Source organism: Ceratotherium simum, chromosome 15 (assembly GCF_057802395.1).
Source record: "Ceratotherium simum simum isolate JZ-2026a chromosome 15, ASM5780239v1, whole genome shotgun sequence".
Classification (NCBI taxonomy): domain Eukaryota; kingdom Metazoa; phylum Chordata; class Mammalia; order Perissodactyla; family Rhinocerotidae; genus Ceratotherium; species Ceratotherium simum.
In genome coordinates this window covers 11,002,621-11,027,599 of record NC_141914.1, presented here as the reverse complement: position 1 = coordinate 11,027,599, position 24,979 = coordinate 11,002,621, and the positions used below count along the sequence as shown (strand labels likewise).

The following is a 24,979-nucleotide window of genomic DNA, read 5'->3' as shown; positions in this document are numbered from 1 at the left end:
TTGGCTGTTTGTGGAAAAGTCACAAAGGTAAAAACTGGGTACAAGGGAGCTGGCTGCAGATATGGTTACCTAAACTGGGATTACTGTGGCAACAGTAGCTCATTTTCATATATAAAATTTTTTTAAAAGGACAATTTTACTTCCTAATTTGGGTAATTAGGAGAAAAGTCAGTTTAATCAGTTTGTGCTAATAAAAAAAAAATCAAAATTTCAGAATTTCTTTTAAAATGCAATTTTGTTACTTTATCTACATTTCTGAAAATCTATTAATAAATTCATACATTAATTTGAATTGTGATATGCTTGTTTTCTTTAAAAAACGTGTTCACTTACCTTAGTAATTTCCTTAAACACTTTAAACTTTCTCCTTACAAAATAGTTTATAGCAGGAATTTGCATTTTTTCCAACAGTGCAGAAGTTAACTTTTATCTACATCCCTTTCAATCATCACAAACTCCAAAGTAATCAAGATTTAATGTAGTAACATCTTAGATGATATTTGGGTATTAGGTCTCCAATCAATCTAAAAATTAATCTCTGAAACCAATACCAAAATGAGTTTTAAGAGACTCAGTTTAAATTCCCAATTTATCACTCACTGTGGGGTTTATTTATCACTAGCTATGGGGTCTTTATAAAGCCTTATAATTTAATTTTAATTGAATACTTAAATGCTAGTGTTTACTAACAATTAGCACATGGATTGATATTTCTGAAACCAATAGTTCACTTAACTGAACATCTGTCTGTTAGGGGCTCATAATCACATTGGACAGTATCTGGGCCAAGTTGGGCAAATGAGACATTTAATTTTGTTGAGTCTCGTGTTTCAAAGACTAATTTTGCACTTTAGTAGCCCTTTCATTGTGTTAACAGTTTCGAATAAAAACAGTAAATAATCACTAGGTAGAGAAGTATCAAATACAAACATAAGTTTGCTCGTTGGGAATAATGCTAAAGCTAACATTTGTAGAGCGTCTTCAACTTTTCACAACAGAATGCTTGCACCTATATTCCCTTATCTGCACCTCCCCTCCACCCTGGGAGGGCAGGCAGCTCTACTGCCCGTTTACAGATGTGGCAACTTGGAAAGGTCCGAGAAGGCAGAAGGCCAAGCACGAGAGACCCTAGCTCTACAACTACCAACTCGCTTCCTTGGATAAGTCACTCAACTGTTCTGGGCCTCAGTGTCCTCATCTTTAGCCTTTGGAAAATAATATCTACCTCAGGCGATTAATCTGAGGATTAAAGGAGTTAAACGTTGATAAAAGAACCCTGGACAGAATAAAGCAATATTCAAAAATTGATTATTATCATAATTGATTATTATCATTTTAAAAATAAATGCTTGAATATTTTTTTAAATACACTAAGAATATACTGATATCAGGAACAAAGGAATGGAAAAGGTCTCAGAAACCAGGAATATTGTAAAGCAAGGAGCCTAAATCTTTGATTTTACTACCCACACCCCGCAAAAGTGGTGGGGCCCTTAATTAAGCCACGCTCAGAAAATCCCATACAGAGCAAGCTATTTCCTTAGAGGAGGCCAACAGTGCAGGACAGAGGAGAGAACTGTCGACTGACAGCTAGAGTGGACCCAAAAGAAAGACTCATGGAAAAGCAAAGATGACATTCAAAAGAACAAAATAGTTGAGAATCACTTAATATATAGATAAAAATGCGAATATAGTTCAATCGTTCACAAAGCTCCCACCAAATTACAGATTATAAATTATTCTTGTTTGGAAATAATGGGTAGAAATTTACAAAAAAATTCAGAAGGCATTCTGAAGACTTTAAGCAAGGAAGTATGTAAACAAAATTTTAAACAAAATTTCCAGGATAAATATATAAAATAAAAAGTGTTTAAAGGAACAGCAAAGTTTCATCTATCTGGAAATCACTGAAGTGTAACATCTGTTTCTCAAGGATGCTGGATAAATGAGGTGTCACTCTGGTTTAGTAGTATACAGAGTGCCACAGCAAGCTTGTGAGAATACAGATTCTCTCTGTTAAGCATGACATGTGACAGTTAACAGAAATTCTCCAGAGTTATAATACATGAGAAAATGAGAGTATATCTTCTTTGGAGAAGAATTAATTTCTGATGAAACCAAAATAAACAAATGAATGGTCTTTAAAAAAGGATTCCAGTTGTAAATAAATAACCAAAAATAGGTTATTTTTATCTTGAAAAAATATGGAGGAAGAATTAATCACCACAAAAATCATGGAGTTTTGTGGTGATGATAACCTTTCCTAGACTATTGATGACAACAGATACCAACACTTACAAAAGGCTATTATAGTTTACCTCCAAGTAAAATGCATTTTATTCCATTTAACTCCATAGCTGTTTTACTGGCATATTTCCTGTTACTCTCCTACACACATCTTAGGCTTGAGGTAAATCAAACTTTCTTGTTCTTGAAATTGTTCCTACTTTCCCACATTTGCTCTTATCCTTGCCTTTCTCTCTGAAACTCATTCGAAAGCCCAGGCCAGATTCTATCCAGTTCTTGAAGCCTCTTCTGAAAGATCCCACCTAATCCCCAGCCCAGCGCAAGCAGACTCTTCCCATGAGATCCACGACATTTTACTGTTACCATTTTTGTCAAACTTACTCAAATCTACTTATCTCTCAGGCATCTCAAGTGAGCAGCATGTATTAAAAGGGCGCCACAGTCAAACAGACAACAGCATCCCAGCTCCACAAATGTCCGGCTGGTCAAGGTGCTCACTCCAAAGAGCCATAGGTCCCTGCTCGGAACGATGGGGACAATCATAACTGACTTGACGTGCTTGTGCTTATGTAAAACACCAAGGCGGGCATGAACTAATCAACCAATAAATGCACGCATTCTGCCTCATGCCTCTGATCCTACGCGAAAGGAGGGAGGGAGTAGTATAAAGGTCATTCGAAATTGCCTTAACTTTCCAGATCCTCCCCTCCTCTTTGCACTGACTCTGCTCTACCTGAAGGTCAAGATAGGTGATCCTCTAAATTGACTGTCAATTAATTAATTATGATCATTAGTAGAAGGTTCCCACAACATCCTAGGCAAAAATGCAGACTTGTATTCCTATGTTTGTAAGAGCACATATGTAAAGATGTTAAAAGAAAAAGTAATATTGTTTCTGGGTCTCCTAACAGGCAGTCACACAGTCAGAAATTAGAACCTATGAACATCCACGATACTGCCCCATCATGCACATGGCTGAATTTAAGAAAGCAAGCCAGGTTATATCCTTAGGATAGTATTTTTTTTAATTACTTATAGCCAATTATTGCTCTAATGAGATTTATCAGAGAACATGAAACACTCATTCAACCATTTTTTTCAACAATGCAAATTAGTACTGGGCAATAATTCAAGAAACTGAAAACAAACCCCAGAATGGGTGCTTCCTCTCCCCAGATGCACTAATACAAAATAATCAGGTGCAACGGAAGGGTCAGAGAAAGTTCTGACAGGTAAAAAAATACTCTCTCCAGAGTTGTATTAATTATTGCTTACTTCTTTTTTAAAATTCTTTTTAAATGTTTCTTTTAAAAACAAAAAGATGAAAAAATTAAGTTTTCTCATTCAATTGATAATGTCAGAATAGATACTGGTGAATATCATGTAAGCATTCACATTCATACAGAAACTATGATGAAAGAATATGTCTTGTTCCTAATAGAGAACACATTTTAAATTTGAGAGTTTAAAATTAAAAGGTTACACATATAAAACAGTTGTAAAAATGATTGCCTGGGCGGGCCCTTGAGGAATGAGACCATATTGATCACCAGCAACCACCACAAGACCTGGCGTACTGAAGCCACTCCATAAGTTTTTGTTGATTAAACTGACATTCCAATTAAGGCTGCAATATTAATACAGAAAGCATCAGCACACTTACTTGCACTTTAACGTAATATCAAAACCATTTAGTAAATAAGTTGAAACAGGTGAATATCACTTATGACTAGAAACCAACTGTATAATGAGTCTGGAAGAAGCTGAACCTTCCATACTTTGCACTAGAAATGAGATGATATTTCCTAAGAGAAACTATAAAGAAGGCAAGTGGCGAGGTGGAAGATCCAGTTATGGTCTTCACTCGGAGCAGATCGCAGGGGGCCACCTTAACAGATAGATTTTATTACAGCCCCACAATGACAAATACTGTGAACCTAATTAAGTAATTAGTAAGGGATTTCCTGTACGAAAATAATACTTCCTCCTCTTAAAAGTGGCCACCTGTTGGGTTTGTAAATTAGCTGTATTTAAGAAAAGGCAAACAATATACTTGCAACAGGCTGCACGTTATCCAAAAACAAACTCGAGTGTTTAATTATAGGAAGCTAGCGCAGTTCCCTATGAGGGTTCAAGTAATTGTTTATTTTACCATATAAGCATGACTATGAAAGGATCTAAGGCTATTTAATGGGAAAGTATTACTGTTAATTACTGTTACGGTAGTGGAAATCTACTGAAACATTTAAAATCATGTAGATCACTGGGATTTTAAATTTTCCAGATGCTCTACATAGTTAAAACCCTGTCTGTAACAACAGTCAATTCCTGAAGCCTTATGTGATCATTAATTACATAGCAACTATGCTAATCATTTACTCTGGATTCAAATTTCCCTGAACCTTGCCTAAGAAATTTTTACGTTCGATGTTAGCTTGTTAAACAACTCAATAAAACCGCAACAATTGAAAAAATTACTTTTCCACATACTGTGATGTCTAATAAAATCTGTCACTTGAAACTCTGTATTTTGTCCCCTGCTGGTTCATCTTTTCACAGAACTTAACCAAATGTTTGGGTGGCAGGGGTTTCCATGAATCAAGATTGTTTGCAAGTTGCAACACTGAAGAAACAATGTTAAAATTATTCCTTTCAAGTTTAATCATAATGATATTGCTTTGCTTTTCTCTTACTTGCTAAATATATTACACATACAATTTAAATGTACAATGAACTCACATTAATCTCAGATTAATTTAGAAACAGGCTGGTATACAATTTTTGAAGCAATTCACTCACTGCTATCGTTTTAGAATTGATTAATGTCCCACCTCTCTGAAGAGCCTTCCTCCCATGGAAATGCTTCTCACCAACTACTGCCTACACAGTGTTGACAGGCCTGCACACAGCACATCCTGTTCCACTGCCATTCACTCATTTACTGGTTTTAAATATTCATACTGCACTACCTACAGAACAGAAACGAGTCAAAGTGTATCTCTTGATAACTGTGTTTATTACAAAATAAAAAAATGTTAGAGCTGGAAGGGATACAAATCTTTGTCCAACTTCCTCATTCTAATAAACATAATAAAAGAAGAAAGTGAGACCCAGAGATTGACTTAGATAGGTCACAAAGCTATTTAGCATCAAAACTATATCAATACTCTTTCCCATGTCACAACTAGGGTTACCTAAGATTGTCATCTTTACCATGGGCATCCCCTGACAGCAGAAGCTGAGTTCCTAGAAAAACTTAAAAAAAAAATAACACACCACTCATAATAAATAAATCATCATTCATAAAAATCAATTCCCTATATCCATCAATGGGGTATATACAATGAGAAAAACTTCTTGGTAATAAATTGCTCTTGGCACCTCCACCAGCATCTGCAAGGTGCTCCTAGGACTCAGGAATAGGAACGAAGCTCTTAAGTTTTCACTTAACACTTGATTCAGGCTTCACCCTCCATGATTCTTGACCTCCAGCAGGTACTCATACTTGCTGACTGGGTTACAGGACTGGTTGCTCACAGCCACCATAAAACCCTGTCATTGTGACCTACCTCCTTGGCCATGTCTGTGTATTTCTGCTTTTCCTTTGGATCGAGAACAGCCCACCAATCAGCTAGTATCTTGGTAGCACCTCGGTTATCAAGCCTGGGGTGTTCCTGACGTACAAGGGAGCGATGGCGTTTGCAAAATAAGAGAAATGCATTCATTGGTCTACGGGCGCGCTGTTCTGGAGATTCATCATCTTCGGTCTCACCAACATCTTGCTCTAGGCCATCAGCCCCAAGAAGGTGAACCTATTACCAACCAAAACAAAAGCCAGAAGTTTAATAAATCTTGGACAATTTTGCTTTAACAATTAGTCTTGGTTTTCAAGTCATATTTTTTATTAGTTCCATTTAAACAAGTTACAGATTGAAAAAAATGATTTTTTAAAATCATCAACCACTGTTAGTGGTTGGTAACCAACTTATGATGTATTCTTCTGCTTAGTTTCTATAGCAACCTGTGCAAGTCTCTATTACAGCATATGACATTGTGTTATAATTGCTTACACTTTTTGCTCTCTCACTAACTAAACAGTGCACTCTTTGAGGACAAAAGCTCTGTTATTTACCTTTACAACCACAGTGCCTAGTTCTATGTCTGGTATAACATTAGTACTTACCTAACAGTTGAATGACTGAATAAACTCCTTCCGTGCTATACGGGTCTCAAGATAAACAAGAATATCCACATAAAATACATGAATATTAGTTCTGTCTTTCTCCTCTTTGGAAAGTGCTTTTCTACAGCTAATAATACGAAAATGTGTAACATGAAAGTAGATATAATCTAATATAGACTAGACTCCATGTTTCTGTACACATCCCAAGTGGAGCTTCCTACTGTAAAAATCAAAATAGGCATTCAACATTATTTGAAGGAAGCACTATGCAGTAATTTTCAAGCCTGTAAATACCAAGCTTTCTTGTTTAGTGATAGGAATAAACTCACTTAGGCTTAAACCTTCAAAATCTGTTTTGAACCCTCCCTTTTCCTAAGCATTTCATTCAATTCATGGTCTTCAAGAACTCCTGCAAAGCTCGGATCTTGTCCATTCCACCTGAGTAATTCTCATTGCCACTGCCCTCGAACCACTCCAGCCTATGGCCTAGTCTTCCTGCTTTTAATCTCTTCCAACGCTTCCTGCACACGGCTGCAGATTAAATTTCTTAAAGCATATCTCTCTCCCTGATCACAGAATCTCAGAATATATTAGGACTGTTAAATATCTTCTACAGCTAAAATATGATTCTGTGATATTTCTCAGAAACAGTGCAACTGTGAAAAGAAGTCCAGAATGCTTACTAAAACCATTTCTTTAATTTCTCGTTTCATAGTTCAGACCAAGAAGGATGGAGGTAGTTGTTGGTCTGTGTTATACAGCAGGGCAGTAGTTGTTAAACTTGAGTGGGCATGCAGTCCCTGAAGCCGTGCTAAAACACGGAGTGCTGGGTCCCATTCCCAGAGTTTCCGATTCTCTAGGGCTGGAGCGGGTCTTGAGAATCTGTATTTCTAACAAATTCCCAGGTGACGCTGATGCTGCTGGTCTGAGGATCACACTCTGAGAACCTCTGCTATAAGGCAATCATGTTCTTTTATATCATGTTTATTGGGCAACTGTTATAGACAGATACTCTAGGACAAATCACTAGTTTAATCCAATTTGATATTTTTTAAAAGCCTTTTAAGTTTAAATTAAGTATTGCAAATACATTTAATTAACCATCAACTGTCTTCAAACACAAATAGTACAGAACAATCTTGAAGTCATAGCTATCTGATTTAGAAATACATTAGGGACTATTATTAGGGGTAAAGGCTAAAGATTTATCTTCCTCACTATGTATATACAATTATTAACAATGATTTGCATCTTCAACAAATATTTATTTAGCATTCTGAAACCGATTAAGAAGCTACAGAAAAATCAGGCATAAAAAATCTATTATGTAGGTTGAGCAAGTAATTATATTTTCCCTTCAGAAAGAATAAATTTTGATTCTGTTACTTTCTCTGGAAAAAGAGATAAACAAGACAATGTCCTGGCCCACAGAGCTCACTGTTTTGGGAGGGGAGAAAGATATATAAGCAAATAAATTAAAAATCAGTATGATGGAACCCGTGCAATAATGAAGCTAGAGGATGGGTCGAAGCACACGGAGTCTCCCTGGAAAAGGTGTTGTCTGACCTACACTTTGAAAGATGAATCAGAATGTGTCAGGTAGTCAACAGGGAGACATGGGGAACTAACAGGGATTAAGGCTCGATGGTTTACTCGAACATCAATACACACTTCAATTGCAATGGTATATAAAAGATTAGAAGAGGAATCTGGGACATGAGGTTGCAGAAGAAGGTATAGGCCACTTCAATAAAGAATGTGCTCTGTCGTGTAAAAAAAAGTACATTTAATCCTGTAAATGAGTGGTTTTAGACCGTATCGGCCAGTAAAATAACCTTGGGGGGACCAACATAGATTGTCAACTTTTTATTTTGCCAAGTATAAATACTGAAAAAAAATGTTTTTAAATAATACCTAATATTACAATTATTTCATTAAATTAACTAACCAAAAGTATATATACAAATAAATAAATACATGAAGAAATAAATAAAATTAAATAAAAATCTCTCTATCTGGACTTATTTTTCTTTCACCCTGGGGGGGAAGTAATACTTTGTAACAAATCAACACTAATACCAGACCAGGCTATGGAAACCACAGCTGGATGCAATGGAGAGCCATGAGTGGCTTTAAGCGGTGAAAGACATTGTTAGATTTGTATTTTAAGATAACTGCTGTCACCAGTGTAGAGCATGAAGTATAACAGCAAAACTGGAAGCAACCAAAACTGGAGAAGCCAGTTAAAAGTTTACTCCAGCTGCCCAGGTGAGAAAGGGGACACGGCTGAATCAAGGCAGTAATAATGAGAATGAAAAAGTGAAAACAGAGACAATATTTACGTATGAGGTAGAACTAAGACTGACTGGTATCTACTTGGATTTAAAGGTTGAAAAAGGAAGAGTGTTTCTAGTTTTGGTGGCAAGACTCCTTCATACACAACAGAGAATACTTTTTCTCAAATGACAGAAATTAGACCTGGTGAGGAGCAGGAAGATCAGTGTTGAGAAGGCTGGAACTGAAGCAGCGCTCAGCAGAGAAGTCTCAGCTGGGATAACGAACTGAGGTACCAATACTAAGAAGGTGTAAGACTAAGACCGTGGATGGGATCACCAAATGTGGACTGAAAAGAGAAGAGGATTCAATGACTTCATTCTTTCACTCAATAACTGTTTACTGGGCACCTGATATAGACCAGACACTATTCTTGGCAGTGCACACAGAGCAGTGAGCACGCAAATTCCCTGCCCTCATGAAGCAAAAGAGTGGCACAACCAGCCTTCCATTTTGAAAGGATCCCTCTGGCCGCTTTATTGAGAACAGGCTGTAGAAGGGCAAGAGCAGAGGCAGGGAGAGAGGTCGAATGCAATAATTGGCACCAGAAATGGTGGTGGCTTGGATCAAGGTGGTCGTAGTGAAGGTGCTAAGAAAGGGTCAAGTTGAGAACACATTTTAAAGGTATAGCTGAAAATGTGCTGAAAAATTGATGGATATGCGACTTGAGCAAAAGAAAACAGACAAGGTTGCAGGTCTGACCAGCTTGGAAGTTGCAGTTGCCATTTACTGGGAAAAGGAAGATGGAGGATGGGGTCTGGTGGAGAAAAGCAAAAGCTTCATTTTGAACTCAGATTCTGATTTGATATCTGAGTGGATACGTCAAGTAAATAGTCAGAAATATGAGTCTAGAGTTTAGGAGAAAAGGTCCAAGGTGGCAATAGGAATTAAGATAAGAGGCCCAGAGAACATCACCATTTGAGGGGAGAAGAATGGAAGGGCATCAAATGAAAGAAAGTAGGAAGGTACGGTTGGGAAGGTAGGAATAGGAATGAGTGTTGTCATGGAAATAGGAGACAGCTTCAAGGACCAAGTGATCAACATGTGCAAATGTGTCAGAAAGATCAACGTAAGTATAAATTTGGCAATTTCCTCGATTAGGAGGAGTAACACCTATTTCTCTAAAGTAGGAAAGGAGGAAGAAAAGATGGGTAAGGAGTGAGAACAATGCACAAGTGAGGAGAGGAAGCTGATGGAGTCAGCTCTGGTGGCCTCAATTTTCTCTGTCAAAGAGGAGAAAAAGTCAACAGTGAGAGAGACCATAAAGAGTATCCAGAGATGATGTCTGAGAAACAGGGAAAATGTTTATAATTCCTGCTGAGAGGAGTGGAAGAGAGAGCTGACCCAAGCCAAGAACAAAAGACTGAATGGATGTCGAAGGTCTGAAGAATATTAAAAACATCTTTATAAGATGTGTGATCACACAAATATGCACTCATCTGTTCTTCCACTGAGCACCTATCTATTCAATGCCATTCTAGGTTCTCAGGAAGGAGAAGGGGAAAAGAGGGGCAAGACCCCTGCTCTTATGAGCTTATGTTCCAGTCTGGAAAGACAGACATAAACGAGTGCACAGCTAACACAAGGAAATAATAAGAAGTGTCATGGAGGAAATCCTCTGACATGGAATGAGTTGGGCGGGAGGGACACTGAGATGATGAGGTCCCATCCCTTGGGGAGGTAGTCCTTGTGCTGAGACCTGCACAGTGAGGAGGAGTAACCAGTTATGCCAAGACCTGGAGGAACGTGTGGCTTTCTGAAGTCACTTGCACGGCTGCATTTCTAAACGAGAGCCCACGGCTCAAGCGTAAGACCAGAGAAGGGGACTTGGAGGACTGACTGACCACAGAGGCTTGGTGGGGTGAGGCAGCCAGATGCTATGCAGGCCACGGAGACGAGGACCTGAGCAGCTCTGAGCCTGCCTACAGTGGCAGGGCTAGGCTGGAAGGGAAGAAAGAAGAAGCCAGAGAACAACGGGGTGGGTACCAGGTGAACACCCCATCTCTACTGCATGTGAACATGACCTGCACATCACTAGGTAACTGACAGAAACGCTATTTAAGAAGGATCCGTTTCCATCTAAACTAGCAGGAAGTTCAGCTACTTTAACAAGAATCATCAATGTTGGGAATAAAAACGTAAATTAAGTCGTTAAATAGGATTCAAGTTATACAGGCTTTTAGAAACGCATCTTTCACAGCATACACGTTCACTGCAGTTTCTAGAATGAATGCTCAAATAAATTTAAAACTTCTATAATAAACGGAGGAATAACCTTGTCAATATCCTCCTCTTCGTCTTCCTCTTCCTCCTCTTCTGAAAAGTCCAGAAGTTTCTTTGCCAGCAATGGATGCCACTGAAGACACTTTCGTTTGGGTCGTTTCCCAGCCCCTTCGCCTTCTGCTGAATGATCTTTATTTCTATTACTGCCTTTCATTACTGTGACCTGTGGTAAGGAAAGAAAGGAGAGAAACAGAGAAATCAAAGTAAATTTGATTAAAATTAGTTTATTTAGCTTCCCTGGCTTTAATTGGATTATAGTTTTAATGACTAAACTATCTACCAGCTCAGACATTTACCGGATTCAGTAAGACTTCTAAGTACATAATCAAACATTCATTTTAGTGAATGAAATTGAGCTAATAAAATTTGCCTTTTATGAAATCTACTTCCTTTCACTCTATAACTTCAAAACTCAAAACCCAAATAAAGCGTTAGGATGATTATGAGTTACCATCCCCTGTTCATATTTATTCGGGTAGTGTTTTCCATCTGAGGAACGTGAAAGATGCCTCCCAGGGGAGCAGAGGTGCTCACACAGATGGCCCTCCATACATTCTAACCGATGGCTCCTCTTTTAGTATAATAATTTACATGAATTTTGCATTCTACAATACGATAAATCTGAGCCTGGAGTTATTATTAAGTAAAATAAATATTTTGTAAGAATCAAATGTTATGGATTTAAAATGAAACTATTTCATAAGATGACACACATTTTTCAAAAACCAGCTGTGTGCAGCCTCTAAGGACCCGGCGCGTGAACACTGTAGGTCACTGAGCAGATGAGTGCCCTCTGCATCCGTCTGTGACACACAAACCACAAACACCTCCCTGTCTCTCCACATATCACAATGTGGGAACAAAGTTTTGCTCCTGAGGCCTCTTTTGTCCCTAACAGGTTGACTGGCTGAACAGCTAAGCAATAGCCAGGCTACGAACGTGACAGAATCTTTTACAGAAGCCTAAAATATTAAATTACTTTTCGATGACTTAAAAAAATTTTTCTCAACGATAAAAACAACACATATTCATCATATTATCAAGGTGAAAATAGCCTAAAAGGAGGTTTTCCTTCTCCATCACGCTCAGCCCCACAGCCCAGAGGTAAACTATACGTGTCTGTTTCTTAGCTTTTTCACAATTTTTTTCTGATTTGATATTTCTCATTATTCATTTGAAGTAACATTAATATACAAATTATTGTTTATACATACTCATGCAAAAATGCAAATGATACAGTTAAATGCCATCTATTTAAATGGTTCATGATGACAATTACAAACACAGTTGCTGAAATCACAGGGTAGTGGGCTTTTTGTCACTTTAAGTTTGCATCAGTCCAAATGCTTGCAAAGTGATACCAATAAACTTATAATGCCATGTTGTTGCAGCGAGGGCCCATGAACACATAGTTTCAAAGTTCATCCAGTTCTCAAGCCTTCAAGACAATAGGGGCATAGACAAATGTATCCTTCTTCGAAAGATTTTGAGTCATGCTTAGGTGTTCCCCACTTCAAAATGGAAAAAAAAACGAGTCACTAATGTTTTCTTCCAGAACTTGCACGACTATTATAAAAATGTAAATATTCGATCCATCTGGAATTCATTCTGATAAAAGGAGTGAGGTGGGGATCTAGCTTATTCTTTTTTTCCAAATACCTAGCCAACTGTCCCAACATCATTTATTAAATAACCCAGCTTTTCCTCATTCCTTTGAAATGTCACTTTTATCCTATCCTAAAGTACCACATGTGTCTGAGTCTATTTCTGGATTCTCTCCTGTTAATAATCATCCCCCTCTAGGGACTATATCATTCTAAAACTTTTTTTAAATACAAATATATCAGTAAACATAGCCATTTAAAAAATTTAAGTTGTGGGGCTGGCCTGGTGGCGAAAGCGGTTAAGTGCAGGCGCTCCACTGCAGCGGCCCGGGGTTTGTCGGTTCGGATCCTGGGCGCGCACCAACACACTGTTTGGCAAGCCATGCTGTGGCGGCGTCCCAAACAAAGTGGAAGAAGATGGGCATGGATGTTAGCCCAGGGCCAGTCTTCCTCAGCAAAAAAAGAGGAGGATTGGCAGATGTTAGCACAGGGCTGATCTCCTCACAAAAAAAAAAAAAATTTAAGTTGCATATATCATGCTCTTCTCTCTAAGTCAATATACCTTAATTGTTCTCATATTGTAATAACTATGTAATATTCCAAAATAAGAATGTATCACAATTTACTCAATCATTCCACTATTGATGGGCATTCAGATTACTTGCACTGCAATAAAATCTTCATTTTAATACAGATTTCTTCATATCTTCATTTTAATAAAAATCCTCACTAATTTATTAAAAGCCATGTCTAGTTAAAAAAAAAAAAAAAAAAAGGGAGCGTAGAGAAAAGTAAATCATGTTCCTGTGCAGGCCAGCCCGGTGGCGTAGTGGTTAAGTTCACGTGCTCTGCTTTGGCAGCCCGGGGTTGGCGGGTTTGGATCCTGGGTGCGGACCTACCCACTGCTCATCAAGCCATGCTGCGGCAGGAATCCCATGTATAAAGTAGATGAAGCTTGGCACAGACATTAGTCTCGGGCCAATCTTCCTCAACAAAAAGAGGAAGATTGGCAATAGATGTTAGCTCAGGGCTAATCTTCCTCACCAAAAAAAAAAAAAAAAAGTGCTCCTGTGGTTTCTTAGCAAGAAACTTCTGCTGAATATCTGAAGCAACTACATGATTTGTGTGGCTGCCTCAAGAGTATAAGAAGTTATTGAGAACTCTAAATGGAATTAGTTACCCGGTGTGCTCTTAATAAAGGTACAAAGATTTCTTGTGAACTGACAGCCCATTTAACAATTCCCATTCTATCTACAAATAAAACTTGGCACAGACAGCCCAATTTCCAAAAATACCAATGCTATATAGAGAAAAGAGGAAATGGTTATTTTTGCGGCTTATTAATCACTTCAGGATGAGCTGCTTGAGTGGTAATTAAACTCATACTGGGGCCCAATATTTTACGAGATAACACATTTTTTAAACAGTAAAAGAAATCAAGGAGAAACTACAAGTCAGACAGCTGTTATCAACTGGACAGGTCGAAGTGATGGCCAGTGCCTAGAGAAAAATATACCATTTAGCCTCCAGGATTTTGATTATGCCGTTTAATTATGTGTGAATGTGTTTAAGTATATGTGCCTTTGTGTATGTACGCATAATTTCAATACTGAAACATAAAACAGAATATCAAGAATCAAATTAATAGATGGTAAATGTGGCTTTTGGGGTTCAAAATAATCATATTTATCTCCCATCCCCACAACTGTTCCAATTCTTTCCATGTAGCTGACACGCCACTTCAGGCACTAAATGTCTTTTCTGATACTCCTAAAAACAGTCTTCTCCTTTCCCCAGAAATACACTAGAAAGACTCTGTACTGCTAACGACACTTACCACATCTTCCCTTGAATTACAACTATTTGGGTACATCCTCCCTCCAGCACTAGGTCTTTTCCTTGATGATCGAAGACTTGATTTATCTTTATGTGCTCAGAAACACGTGGGCTCACCAGTCCATCAAGGTCAGTTAGCTGTGAGGGTTGTGACAAGCAACGATATGAACCCCCGTGCTAAACTATGGAGATAATTCACTATTTTTTATACTAGAATGGCTTCACAAGTAACCGCCATCCTCACATTCCCCTGAATTCAAATATTCTTTCCCGAGTGGGAAACAAAGGGTGTTGAAAACTCTGTACAACTCTGACATGAGGAGTGTCATGTGGAGAACCTACCAGCCACCTGGGCCGTGGGAGGAATAAGGTTGATAACCCCTAGCACAATGCAGGAGCAAAATAAATACTTTTAGCGTGAACAAAAGAAGAATAAACGGTAAGTGAATTGGAGGTAGTATACCACGGACCCAATAGTCAAGAAAAATAGGTAACTGATCTAATGACTATGAAATACCTCAAACTATAAACTGGAGGCTTTAATAATTTATAGTAATCTAATTACTTTTGCATTCCCTTTGGATCTATTTTCAAACTGTTGAAAGAAGGCAAAAGAGCAGAGGAAACGATGCCTCTGATTATCATTCAGAAGTAATGAGCAAGCCAGAGAGAAGAATGAAAGATGAAGAAAAAGTGGGAAGGACAGGACAAGGAAGGCAGATTTTGAAACTTAACCTTATTACTCATCTTGTTTCAACAATGAGGAGGAGGGAAAATTGTTAATTTTTGAGAGTAACAGAGGCCTACCCTTGTAATTATTTTGCCACTAAAATCCCCACACATTGTAAAGTTCAGCTTCTTGTTCCTGAACAAAAGCAAATTAAGAGAACAATCTATATGCAACAAATGAAGCAACTGGTGAACTTTACCTAAAAGGGGTCATTCTCCCATCCTGCACTGCAACTCTAGAATACCCGAAATCAGGTTATTTAACTATCAGTGGACTCACCTTGAAAGACTCAATATCATCAAATTATGCTGCTGAGATTGTCCAATGATGGAGGCTGAGGGTCCCTATCCAAAATACTGAATGTTCATTTCTCTCGTAAAAACCCACCCACCCATGCGTGCCCTTTTCTATGCCAGGATGAGTGACCCTAATCACATACTCATTGTACTGAACTAAATCTAAGTCAACTTGGTGATCAATTAGGAAAAACTTCATTAAACTGTATTCTTCAAAGGCAGCAAGCCCATTCATGAAGACCCTTACTGAGGTCAAATTCCAGGAGAAATTTAAAGAAGAAATATCATAGAAGAAAACAGTACAACATAAACACCACATTTAACCAAAGGAAGAAATGGACACCGGGGCCTGACAGGCCTCGGTTAGAATCTTGCCTCTACCACTAACCACCTGTAAAGCTATTAATCGAGCTCTTCTTTCCTCATCTGTTAAAGCTAAGGAGTAACAGCTCTGCTGGGAGAACACTTACACACAATACCCAGCACAGAGCCCGGCATAATACCCAAGCACAGAGCTCGGCTCCTCTAGGCCTCCCTCAATGTTAGTAAACCCCCTTTACCCACGGGGAGCATGGGATCAACAGGCAGCACGCGCTCGCTTAAACTCTGCCTGAGATGCTGTGCAAGGAGAGCACAGCTGTCTTCCGGTAACCGCGGTCCATACGCTTCCCAGAAGATACCGTCTCCAGCCTCGGAGACAGAGAAAGATGGAAAGCTTCCTTCCGTCTGTCTGAGTGATATCCAGTCAGAAACAGCGCCTTGGCCCCGTCATAAATTTTGTGAATAAGATCCTCTCAGTCTTTCTACCATCTTGTCTTACAACTTAGGCAGTCAGTACACGTCAGTCTTTAAAACACTGTGAATTTAACTGTGTCACAGCGTATTTTAGACTTGAAACTGTTTCCTAACTGTCCAATAAAACCCCATTCAGGGGCCGGCCCCGTGGCGTAGCGGTTAAGTGCGTGCTCTCCGCTGCTGGAGACCCGGGTTCGGATCCCGGGCACGCACTGACACACCGTTTGTCAGGCCATGCTGTGGTGGCATCCCACATAAAGTGGAGGAAGATGGGCACAGATGTTAGCTCAGGGCCAGTCTTCCTCAGCAAAAAGAGGAGGATTGGCATGGATGTTAGCTCAGGGCTGATCTTCCTCACAAAAAAACAAAAAAAAATCTCATTCAAATCGTATTAATGGAAATTCAGACCCAACGAAACAGGGGAAGGTTAGGGAATCCCATGAAATCTCCTGCTAGACAACCACACATTCTAACCACAATAAGGCCTCTCCTGGGTCCAACGGAGACTGCAAAGCTGCACGGCTTTCTCCCGTCTACAGAGAAGAGGAGAAACCAGCCCAGAGAAAAGGTGACAGTGGTGGCTAGAGCTTCTGCAAATTAGACCAACCTGCTTAAAACCTTCCAAGGGAGGCCCGCTGCTTTCAAGACCCTCCTTGCTTTCAATCCTGCCACAGAAGGTGGCAAACACCCACCTCTGAAGCCTTGCTCACCCAGATTCTCCCACGTTCTGTCAAAGTTTTTCTCGTCCTCCAAGGCCAGCTCACATCCCTTCCCCTCTAAAGCTCTCTGTGAAAACCTTAGCTCCAAATCATTAGTCCTTGTGCCTGAGCTTTAATCACACGTGCCCTCGCTGGGTCAGCATGTACTGTGTTTTACGGTTAGTTTTATATATACCCTCCCTCCCCATAGGCTGTGAACTTCTAGAGGGGAGGTGCCACGGCTTCTTCCTTTTCTATCCCGGTGCCCAGCAGTGAGCCTGGTACACAGCAGTCCCTGAAAACCCTATTTACCTAACACTTAACCACATACAACTTCCCAGAATGATGCGTTCCTATAATCATTGCAAAAACAACACTAATACACAGCTAACATTTATTCAATGCTGACTTCATTATCTCACTTAATCTTCACAAGAACCCTCTGAGGCAGCCACTACCATGAATCCCAGTTGAAGAAGCTGAGGGTTAAGTACCTTGCCCAGGGTCACGCAGTTAGCAGCAGAGGTACTGACAGTGGAGCCAGGAAGCCTAACTCGAGAGCCCGAACGCTTCCCTAGGACACGGCGCTCTAACATAAAGCCTTCTATCTGTCCACCCTCCCGGCATCTCCCATGGAACAAATAGCGTATGGACCATGGAAATACCAGAGGAGCACTGAGGGGCTGGAAAGCAAACATTTTCAGGGTTTCATGGCAGAAAAGCAAGCCCACGTCTCTGATGATTCCAAGTGACAATCAGATTAACTCTAAAACTCTTTGAAGATAAAAGCCCTACAAGTGCTAATCGGTATTATTTATTGTGATTCTAATGACAAATCTAAACTGTAGACAGATTAAACGAAAAATATCTCATTCAATAAAGTAATACTTTCGTTTCAGAAGCAATTCAGTCCCTCTATTAACGCAGCGTGTATTTAAACGTGCTCCTTATTGAAAAGCAGCAGCTATTCACAGTGCAACCTGAACTCGTCACGATGTTCTCTACCTGCTCTCATGAGTACTAAGAAGGCCCCCGCTACTCAAAGAAGGGCTTAGCTGTACTGGTAGGTCTGGTCCCTGAGCCCTTCCTTCAAGAAGGAATATGTATTTTAAGATCTCTAAAACTTACACTCCATGACATTTAGCCTTGAGAGAGCTTAAGATGGTTTGCAAAATGCATGCTGCTCCAGGCTAAGATAGAGACAACAGCTATCGTCAAAGAGATAAGGCACTGAAAGAGGTGACTTAAGGAGGAAAAGCTATTTATACAGAGAATTCAGTAACAGGCTAGATGATGTTCTCCACCATACCCCCTCAAGAGCCTAACTTTCTGCTTTCCTATGACTTTACGGTGGTGTTTACATTCTTAATCAGAAAGTCACCAAATTCCTATTCTTCAACTAGCCTAGCATAACACATTTACCTCTTTTAGTTTCTCAATTAAAACATTTTTATATGCATATATTACATGGTTAGGACATAATCATCACATTGACAAGACTCTGAAGCACAAGATGATAAGCTCACGGGAGTGTCTTCCTCGTTATTCTCAATGCAGCTGAACACATATTTATTGATCACCTGGCAAGCTATGCACTGTGGGAGTTAAGTGTCCAGCCTTACCTCCACTCAACTCACCCTTCACCTCTGCTCTCCTGCCAGGCTGGGGTCTGCCCTGTGAGGCACACCTGCCTTGTGCTTCTGCGCTGTCCTGCCTCTGCTCTCCCAGGCCTGCACACCCCACCCCATGCCCTCACTCTCACTTCCTCTGCAAGCCTCTCTGAACTCCCATTGCTAAGAAGCAGTCTTTATATGCCCCAGCTCATGTCTCTCTCCTTCCTGAGCATCATTTTTTGACCACCCACATTTAATGCCTGTGCCATATTTCCTGACACTTGGTTGCACAGAGGTCCACCCTTTTCTGTGGTTTTGCCTTCCACGGTTTCAGTTACCCATGATCAACAGTGGTCCAAAAATATTAAATGGAAAATTTCAGAAATAAACAATTCATAAGTTTTTGAAGTGCCATTCAGAGTAGTGTGATGAAATCTCACGTGGTCCCGTTCAGTCCCGCCTGGGACCTGATTTACCCCTTTGTCCAGCGGATAGAGCTGTAGGCGCCACCTGCCCATTAGTCACTTTGTAGCCTCTTGGTTATCAGATCCACTGTCGCGGTATCGCAGTGCTTGTGTTCACGTTGCCCTTATTGTACTTAATAATGGCCCCAAAGTGCAAGAGTAGTGATGCTGGCAATTCAGATATCCCAAAGAGAAGCGATAAAGAACTTCCTTTAAATGAAAAGCTGAATCTTCTTAAGAAAAAAAATCATATACTGAGGTTGCTAAGATCTACAGTAACTTTTATTACAGTATATTGTTATAACTGTTCTATTTGATTATTAGTTGTTGTTACTCTCTTACTGTGCCTAATTTACAAATTAAACTTTATCATAGGTCTGTATGTATAGGAAAAAACATAGTATACACAGGGTTCAGTACTATCCGCGGTTTCAGGCATCCACTAGGGTCTTGGAAACATACTCCCTGTGGACGAAGGGGGACGACTGTGTAACAATTATCATTTTTCTGTACAATGTATGTATTCTGATTGCATGTGAATTCCTCCCACAGAGACCCTTGAGGGTAATGAACATGCCAGATGCTTTTTTCTGGATCTGTCAGAGCAAACATCCTGGAGCAAGACAGGAAGTAGACGCTCAGAGAAGACGTGAGGAATGGAACACGCAAACAATACTTCTCTGCTTTCTTACTATGCTTTTCTTTGTTGTTTTCCTAGAAGGCAGAAGAGATATAAAGCTTGAAAAGAGAATTAGCAGAGAAGGAAAACTAAGAACCCAGGAAGGGCTGTTCAGGAAGGGAGGGGAGAGAAAATGGAAACAGGCAAGCCGACAAGGCGATGTAATAAATATAATAAAATCTAAGTTACTTCCAAATAGCTGTCAGTATTAGTCTAAATGCATGTTCTAGTAGCTTTATTACCTTCTCTGGTTATTTGTCAATGACTTTCATTATTATCCCAAAATAGAATATCATGGTACCTTCAGCACACTGGCTCTCTTTTCCTTTTATAATTGGTCTGCTAATAAACCCCCACTCTGAGCTCATCCCACCATTTTTCTTCTCTGGGTCTATCCCCAGGTTGCTGGCTGCTCCCGTGCTCTGATATCGCTGCAAAAGTTTCCAGTTTCAGGTGGGTCTTCAGCGCTCATCGGCAATCCTTTCACTTGTCTTATTTAGTCTCACCTCACCCCACAGTGCCCATTATAAATTCTCAGTTTCTTCTCAACCCCTACTGATGATGATAAGGGTGATAATAATAATAATAATGATATATATATAATGCTTATATATAATAAGGATATATAATGCTTCTCTCTGTATAATGCTTATACATATAAGCTATATATATATATAGCTTCCTATGCACCAGAAGCTAAGAGCTTTATAATTTAACAACAAGCCTAAGAGGTAGGTACTACTACAATCTCCTTTTCATAGATGAGAAAACTGAGGCACAGATAACACAGTTTGCCTCTTTTAGTTTCCAAATTAACAAAGGTTTTTATTATATGCATTTGTCACATGCGTAGGACGTAACACATTGGCAAGAAGTTGAAGCACAAGAAGACAAGCTCGTGGAGTCTCCTCACTTACTGTCGATGCAGGTGAATACATATCTACTGGTCACCTGGTGAGCTATGCGTGTGTGTAAGTTACAGAACTCCAAGGTCACGCTGCGAGCACATGAATGGTGGAGCCAGTATCTGAACTTAGGAGGTCTGGCTTCAGAGTATGGTTTTGAACATTATACAATATTGTCTCCTAGTAATAATAAACTTTCTTGAACTTTCTTCTACATGCTAACCACTTTATATGAATTAATTTTTTTAATCTTTGATATGACTCTTGGAGAAAGGTACCGTAATGATCACATTTTATACACGAAGCAATGAGAATGACAAAGCTTAAGAAACACATCCAAGGCTACTCTGTCAGCACGTGGAGGAAGCAGGATTCAAACCTAGGAAGTCTGTCCCCAGAGGCTGAGCTTTCAATCACTTCTCCATACTGTCCTTCCCCCCACAATCCTAGTCATTCCACGAAAACGCCTTTGCCGCTTGGTTAACAGGAAGACCTCCATATGTGAACTCCCCTGAAGTCCCACCTTGCCTACCAATCTAAAAACTAGTTTCTTGTCTTCTTCCACCTTCTCTCAAAGGCAGAAATTCAAGGTCAACTCCTCCTCACTCCCAATCTGTGCTTTTAACCTCCTTTTCTGCTACCCTGGGCCATTAGTCTTTCAGTTTCTTTCTCTGACGAACTGTCAACAGTTCCTTCTACTTAACACCTTTTCCTCCAGTCTCTACACAATCTCAACTCCACAGCCCTCTCTGAATCCTCCTTGCTCCTTTAGCGAGTCCTCTTTTTTTGATGGCTTCCAGCCATCAAGCCAGGAGACTGCCTAACCCCAAGCCAGGCCGCTAGCAGCCAAGAACTGGCCTGCCTGGTCCTATCACCGCTCACAGGCCCCACCTCGCACTTCACTTACTGACTTGGTTCCTAATCTTCTTGGTCTAAACCCCAGGATTAATTTCCTAGAAAGCACTCACAACTCATTCCAACTGTGCCACAAGCTCTGGCTTCTCTACCTCCCTGTGATTCACACTTACATCTTTCATTTCTAGCCTCTCAGAAAAAATACCTGGTCTGGGCTAGGCCTCTGCCTCCTCCATAACCCTGGGGAGTATGCCAGAGCCGGGTGCACAGGGACTGGACGTTCCTTCCCTTCACATAGACATCCAGAAAGCATACACATATCTCTTCTACTTTCTCATCACGGATTCAAATCACTGCAACTGGCTTCTTGCACGATATCTAATCTCTCACCCAGTTCTGTCCCTCCCCCATGTTACATATGATTCACTCCTCTCCATCCCCACCATGCTGGTCCAGCAGTCTGGTCTTACCAATAGCTGCACTAACTTCAATGCTCCATACTACAAATATCTACGCATACCCTTCTCCTGCATCAATCTCTTTAAATAGTCCCTCAATGTCCTCAGGAAGAAGTCCAAACTTCTTCCTTCACGTAACACACAACACTTCCTGACTTGGCTCCTGCTTGCTTTTACAGCTCATATTTCTTCACTCCATTCTCATTGTCAAAGCTCTACCTGCACAGAGCCACGTGCCATCACCTGGAGCTTGACATGCATTCCAGCCTCTCGGCATCTGCACTACAGTCTCCTCGCAATGGAACTCTCTCTCATCCCCGTTCAGGGCTTAGCTTGGGTCTCACCTCAAGCTTCAGCTGGCCCTTTCTAGTCTGAGAGAGGTGCATCCTGTGTGTCCCCACAGCACCCTACACTCAGTAGCCCACAATGAAATGGCCTGTTTCCTTCCTTATGTCCTACTTGACTGTGACAGAGAACAAGGGCTGTGTAATGTTCACCATGGTATCTCCAGGGCCTGACCCGGAGCTGGGCGTGCTGTGGGCAAGGGCATGGTGAATGAAGGAGTGCCAGGTCTGATCCCTGCAGTCTGTTCCTATCACTTTCACTGCTGCTTCTCCTTGGCCATTGCTTCTTTTCTACTCTATCTTCACCACACCCTGTTCTTTCTTCCTGCTCTGATCCTCCATCTCAGAAATTCCTAGCACCTACTCAAACTACCAAACTAAAACAGCCGGCCATTTTAATTATGTGGAAATAGTTTCTATGCAGAAGATATCATGAAAGAAAGAATGACTCATCAAATAATTCTGACCTCACAGGAGAAATAATTATCCATTCCCTTTTCTTCTGTACCCATCACCAAACACTGATTATTTAATCTTCTGCGTACCAGTTAACACACAGCCCTTTAAATTTTAAGGGTGACCACACATGTTTCTAAAAAGTAGATACATTAAACTTCATCTAAAATGGCCAAAGTTTAAGAGAATCATTTTTTGTTTATATGACTTAGGTTTAAGTTTAAAAATAATAAAAAGGTCTGGATATTTTCCATCATCCTGATCTCTAACTATAACTTCAAAAAAAAACAAACAGAGGGCCAGTCGGGTGGCCTAGTGGTTAAGTTCAGCACGCTCTGCCTTGGTGGCCCAGGTTTGGTTTCCGGGAGCAGACCTACACCACTCGTCAGTGGCCATGCTGTGGCAGCAGCTCACATACAAAACAGAGGAAGACTGGCACGGATGTTAGCTCAGGGTGACTCTTTCTCAGCAAAAAAACCCCAAATACCAGAAACAATGATTCAGTTAAGAATCAACAATCTATGATCTCTCCAGTTGGAATCTCTTTTTCCTAAGTTACTGTTCTTCACTCTAACAAGATGGCACATAATTTAAGTTACAGTTAAATTTAATTCACTTAATAAAGCAAAACGTCTCAGTCTTAATGGTTACAAGACAAAAATCTTTATTTTTCCTCAAAGTAAAAAAGAATCGATATTTCTTATTTTAGTAGTTACAGTGTTTATTGAACTAACTTATCCTAGCTTCTGCAATGCCTACCTGCTTTACACTTCGGCACACTAGAATCAAGTTAATTCATCAGTTACTAGATTATACATTACAAGAAGGCAGAATGTTGCTTATCTTTATATTCCCAAATGTTTAGAATACTGCCTTGAATATAATATGTTTTTAACAAACAGAGCTTGAAAACTCATGAATTTAATGATTTTATATCAGACTGCACATTCCAAGGAAATTAATGAGAATGCATAGGGAGCTATAATACATTTATATTTTCTGTTTAACTAGAGTTAAGCAGAAAACTATTTATTTTATACGTGGCTTCACACTTGGTGAAATTTTTTTCTTTAATTCCAGTTTTCTCACTTTATAATAGACATGATATAAAATCTAAGTGCTTATTTGCTGATTCAGAGTGATAACTGTGCCTTGTTCAGAACATTAACCATTCCTTCCATATTCCTTTCCGGTGCTTGGGGTGAATGCACGCTAACCTCAGTGCCAAGTACTAAAAGCTGTTTTTATTTTCTAAATGATTTAAATTTATGGCATTTGTTTTAAAAAGTTCTTCACTTCATAGAACTATCAACAAAAAAGAATTTCCTACTTGTATATCATTTCATTGCCCCCTTTTTTTTTTGGTGAGGAAGATTAGCCCTGAGCTAACATCTATTGCCAATCCTCCTCTTTTTGCTGAGGTAGATTGGCCCTGGGCTAACATCCGTGCCCATCTTCTGCTACTTTATATGTGGGATGCCTGCCACAGCACGGCTTGATAAGCAGTGCATAGGTCCGCACCCAGGATCCAAACCTGCGAACCCTGGGCTGCTGAAGCGGAGCACGCAAACTTAAACCACTGTGCCACCAGGCCAGCCCCTGCTTGCCTTTTTTTCTTTTTAAAAACTATGAAAGTGAGAATATAAATAGCTAGACATTTTAGTGTGACCTAAAGTCATTCCTTCTTCCTTCCGGTTTTCTCTCAACGCTCAGTGTGAGTGTGGGCATTATCTGCAAGACACATGCTGACTGAGGCATCTTCGAGAATTTTTCTCATAGCCTAATTTACATAAATCTGCTCCCTCTGCTGGCTGAATTTTTATCTTCTAGCATCCTATTTAAATACAAAGGCAATGCTTTATAGTATAAAGAAAACAGAAGGTCCTCTATAAAGAATTATAAACTATACAAATCTGAAAAATCACTTAAGCAGCTTCTCCACATCATTCAGGTATGGCATTAGCTGATTTTAGGGAGAAGCAATCATCCAAGTATTGCATTTAGTGTCATTTTCCCCTAAGCAAGATTCTTAACTCTCCTGAGACCAGTTCTCATTAATCCAGGTCCTTTCTATCTGGAACTTCCACAGGATTTTGCAGTGAGTAGCTAACCAAGTCTTTCCATATTTACACGACGTCATCATGAAGAGGGGGCAAGCGGGTGGGCGCGCTCTCACCGACACACAGTGATCTGTCAAGG

General features: G+C 39.9%; 1 protein-coding gene across 14 annotated transcripts in view; it reads right to left on the bottom strand.

Moving 5' to 3' along the window:
* BBX (BBX high mobility group box domain containing) overlaps positions 1-24,979 on the bottom strand; it is a 260,883-nt gene that overhangs the window by 84,215 nt on the left and 151,689 nt on the right. For all 14 annotated transcript variants that reach the window (XM_087439547.1, XM_087439543.1, XM_087439546.1 and 11 more), the window contains 2 exons: positions 11,040-11,210; positions 5,817-6,059 (listed from right to left, as the gene is read on the bottom strand). In XM_087439547.1, coding sequence (XP_087295673.1) covers positions 5,817-6,059; positions 11,040-11,201 — 405 coding nt within the window. In that variant the 5' untranslated portion in view covers positions 11,202-11,210. The remainder of the gene's footprint in view (positions 1-5,816; positions 6,060-11,039; positions 11,211-24,979) is intronic.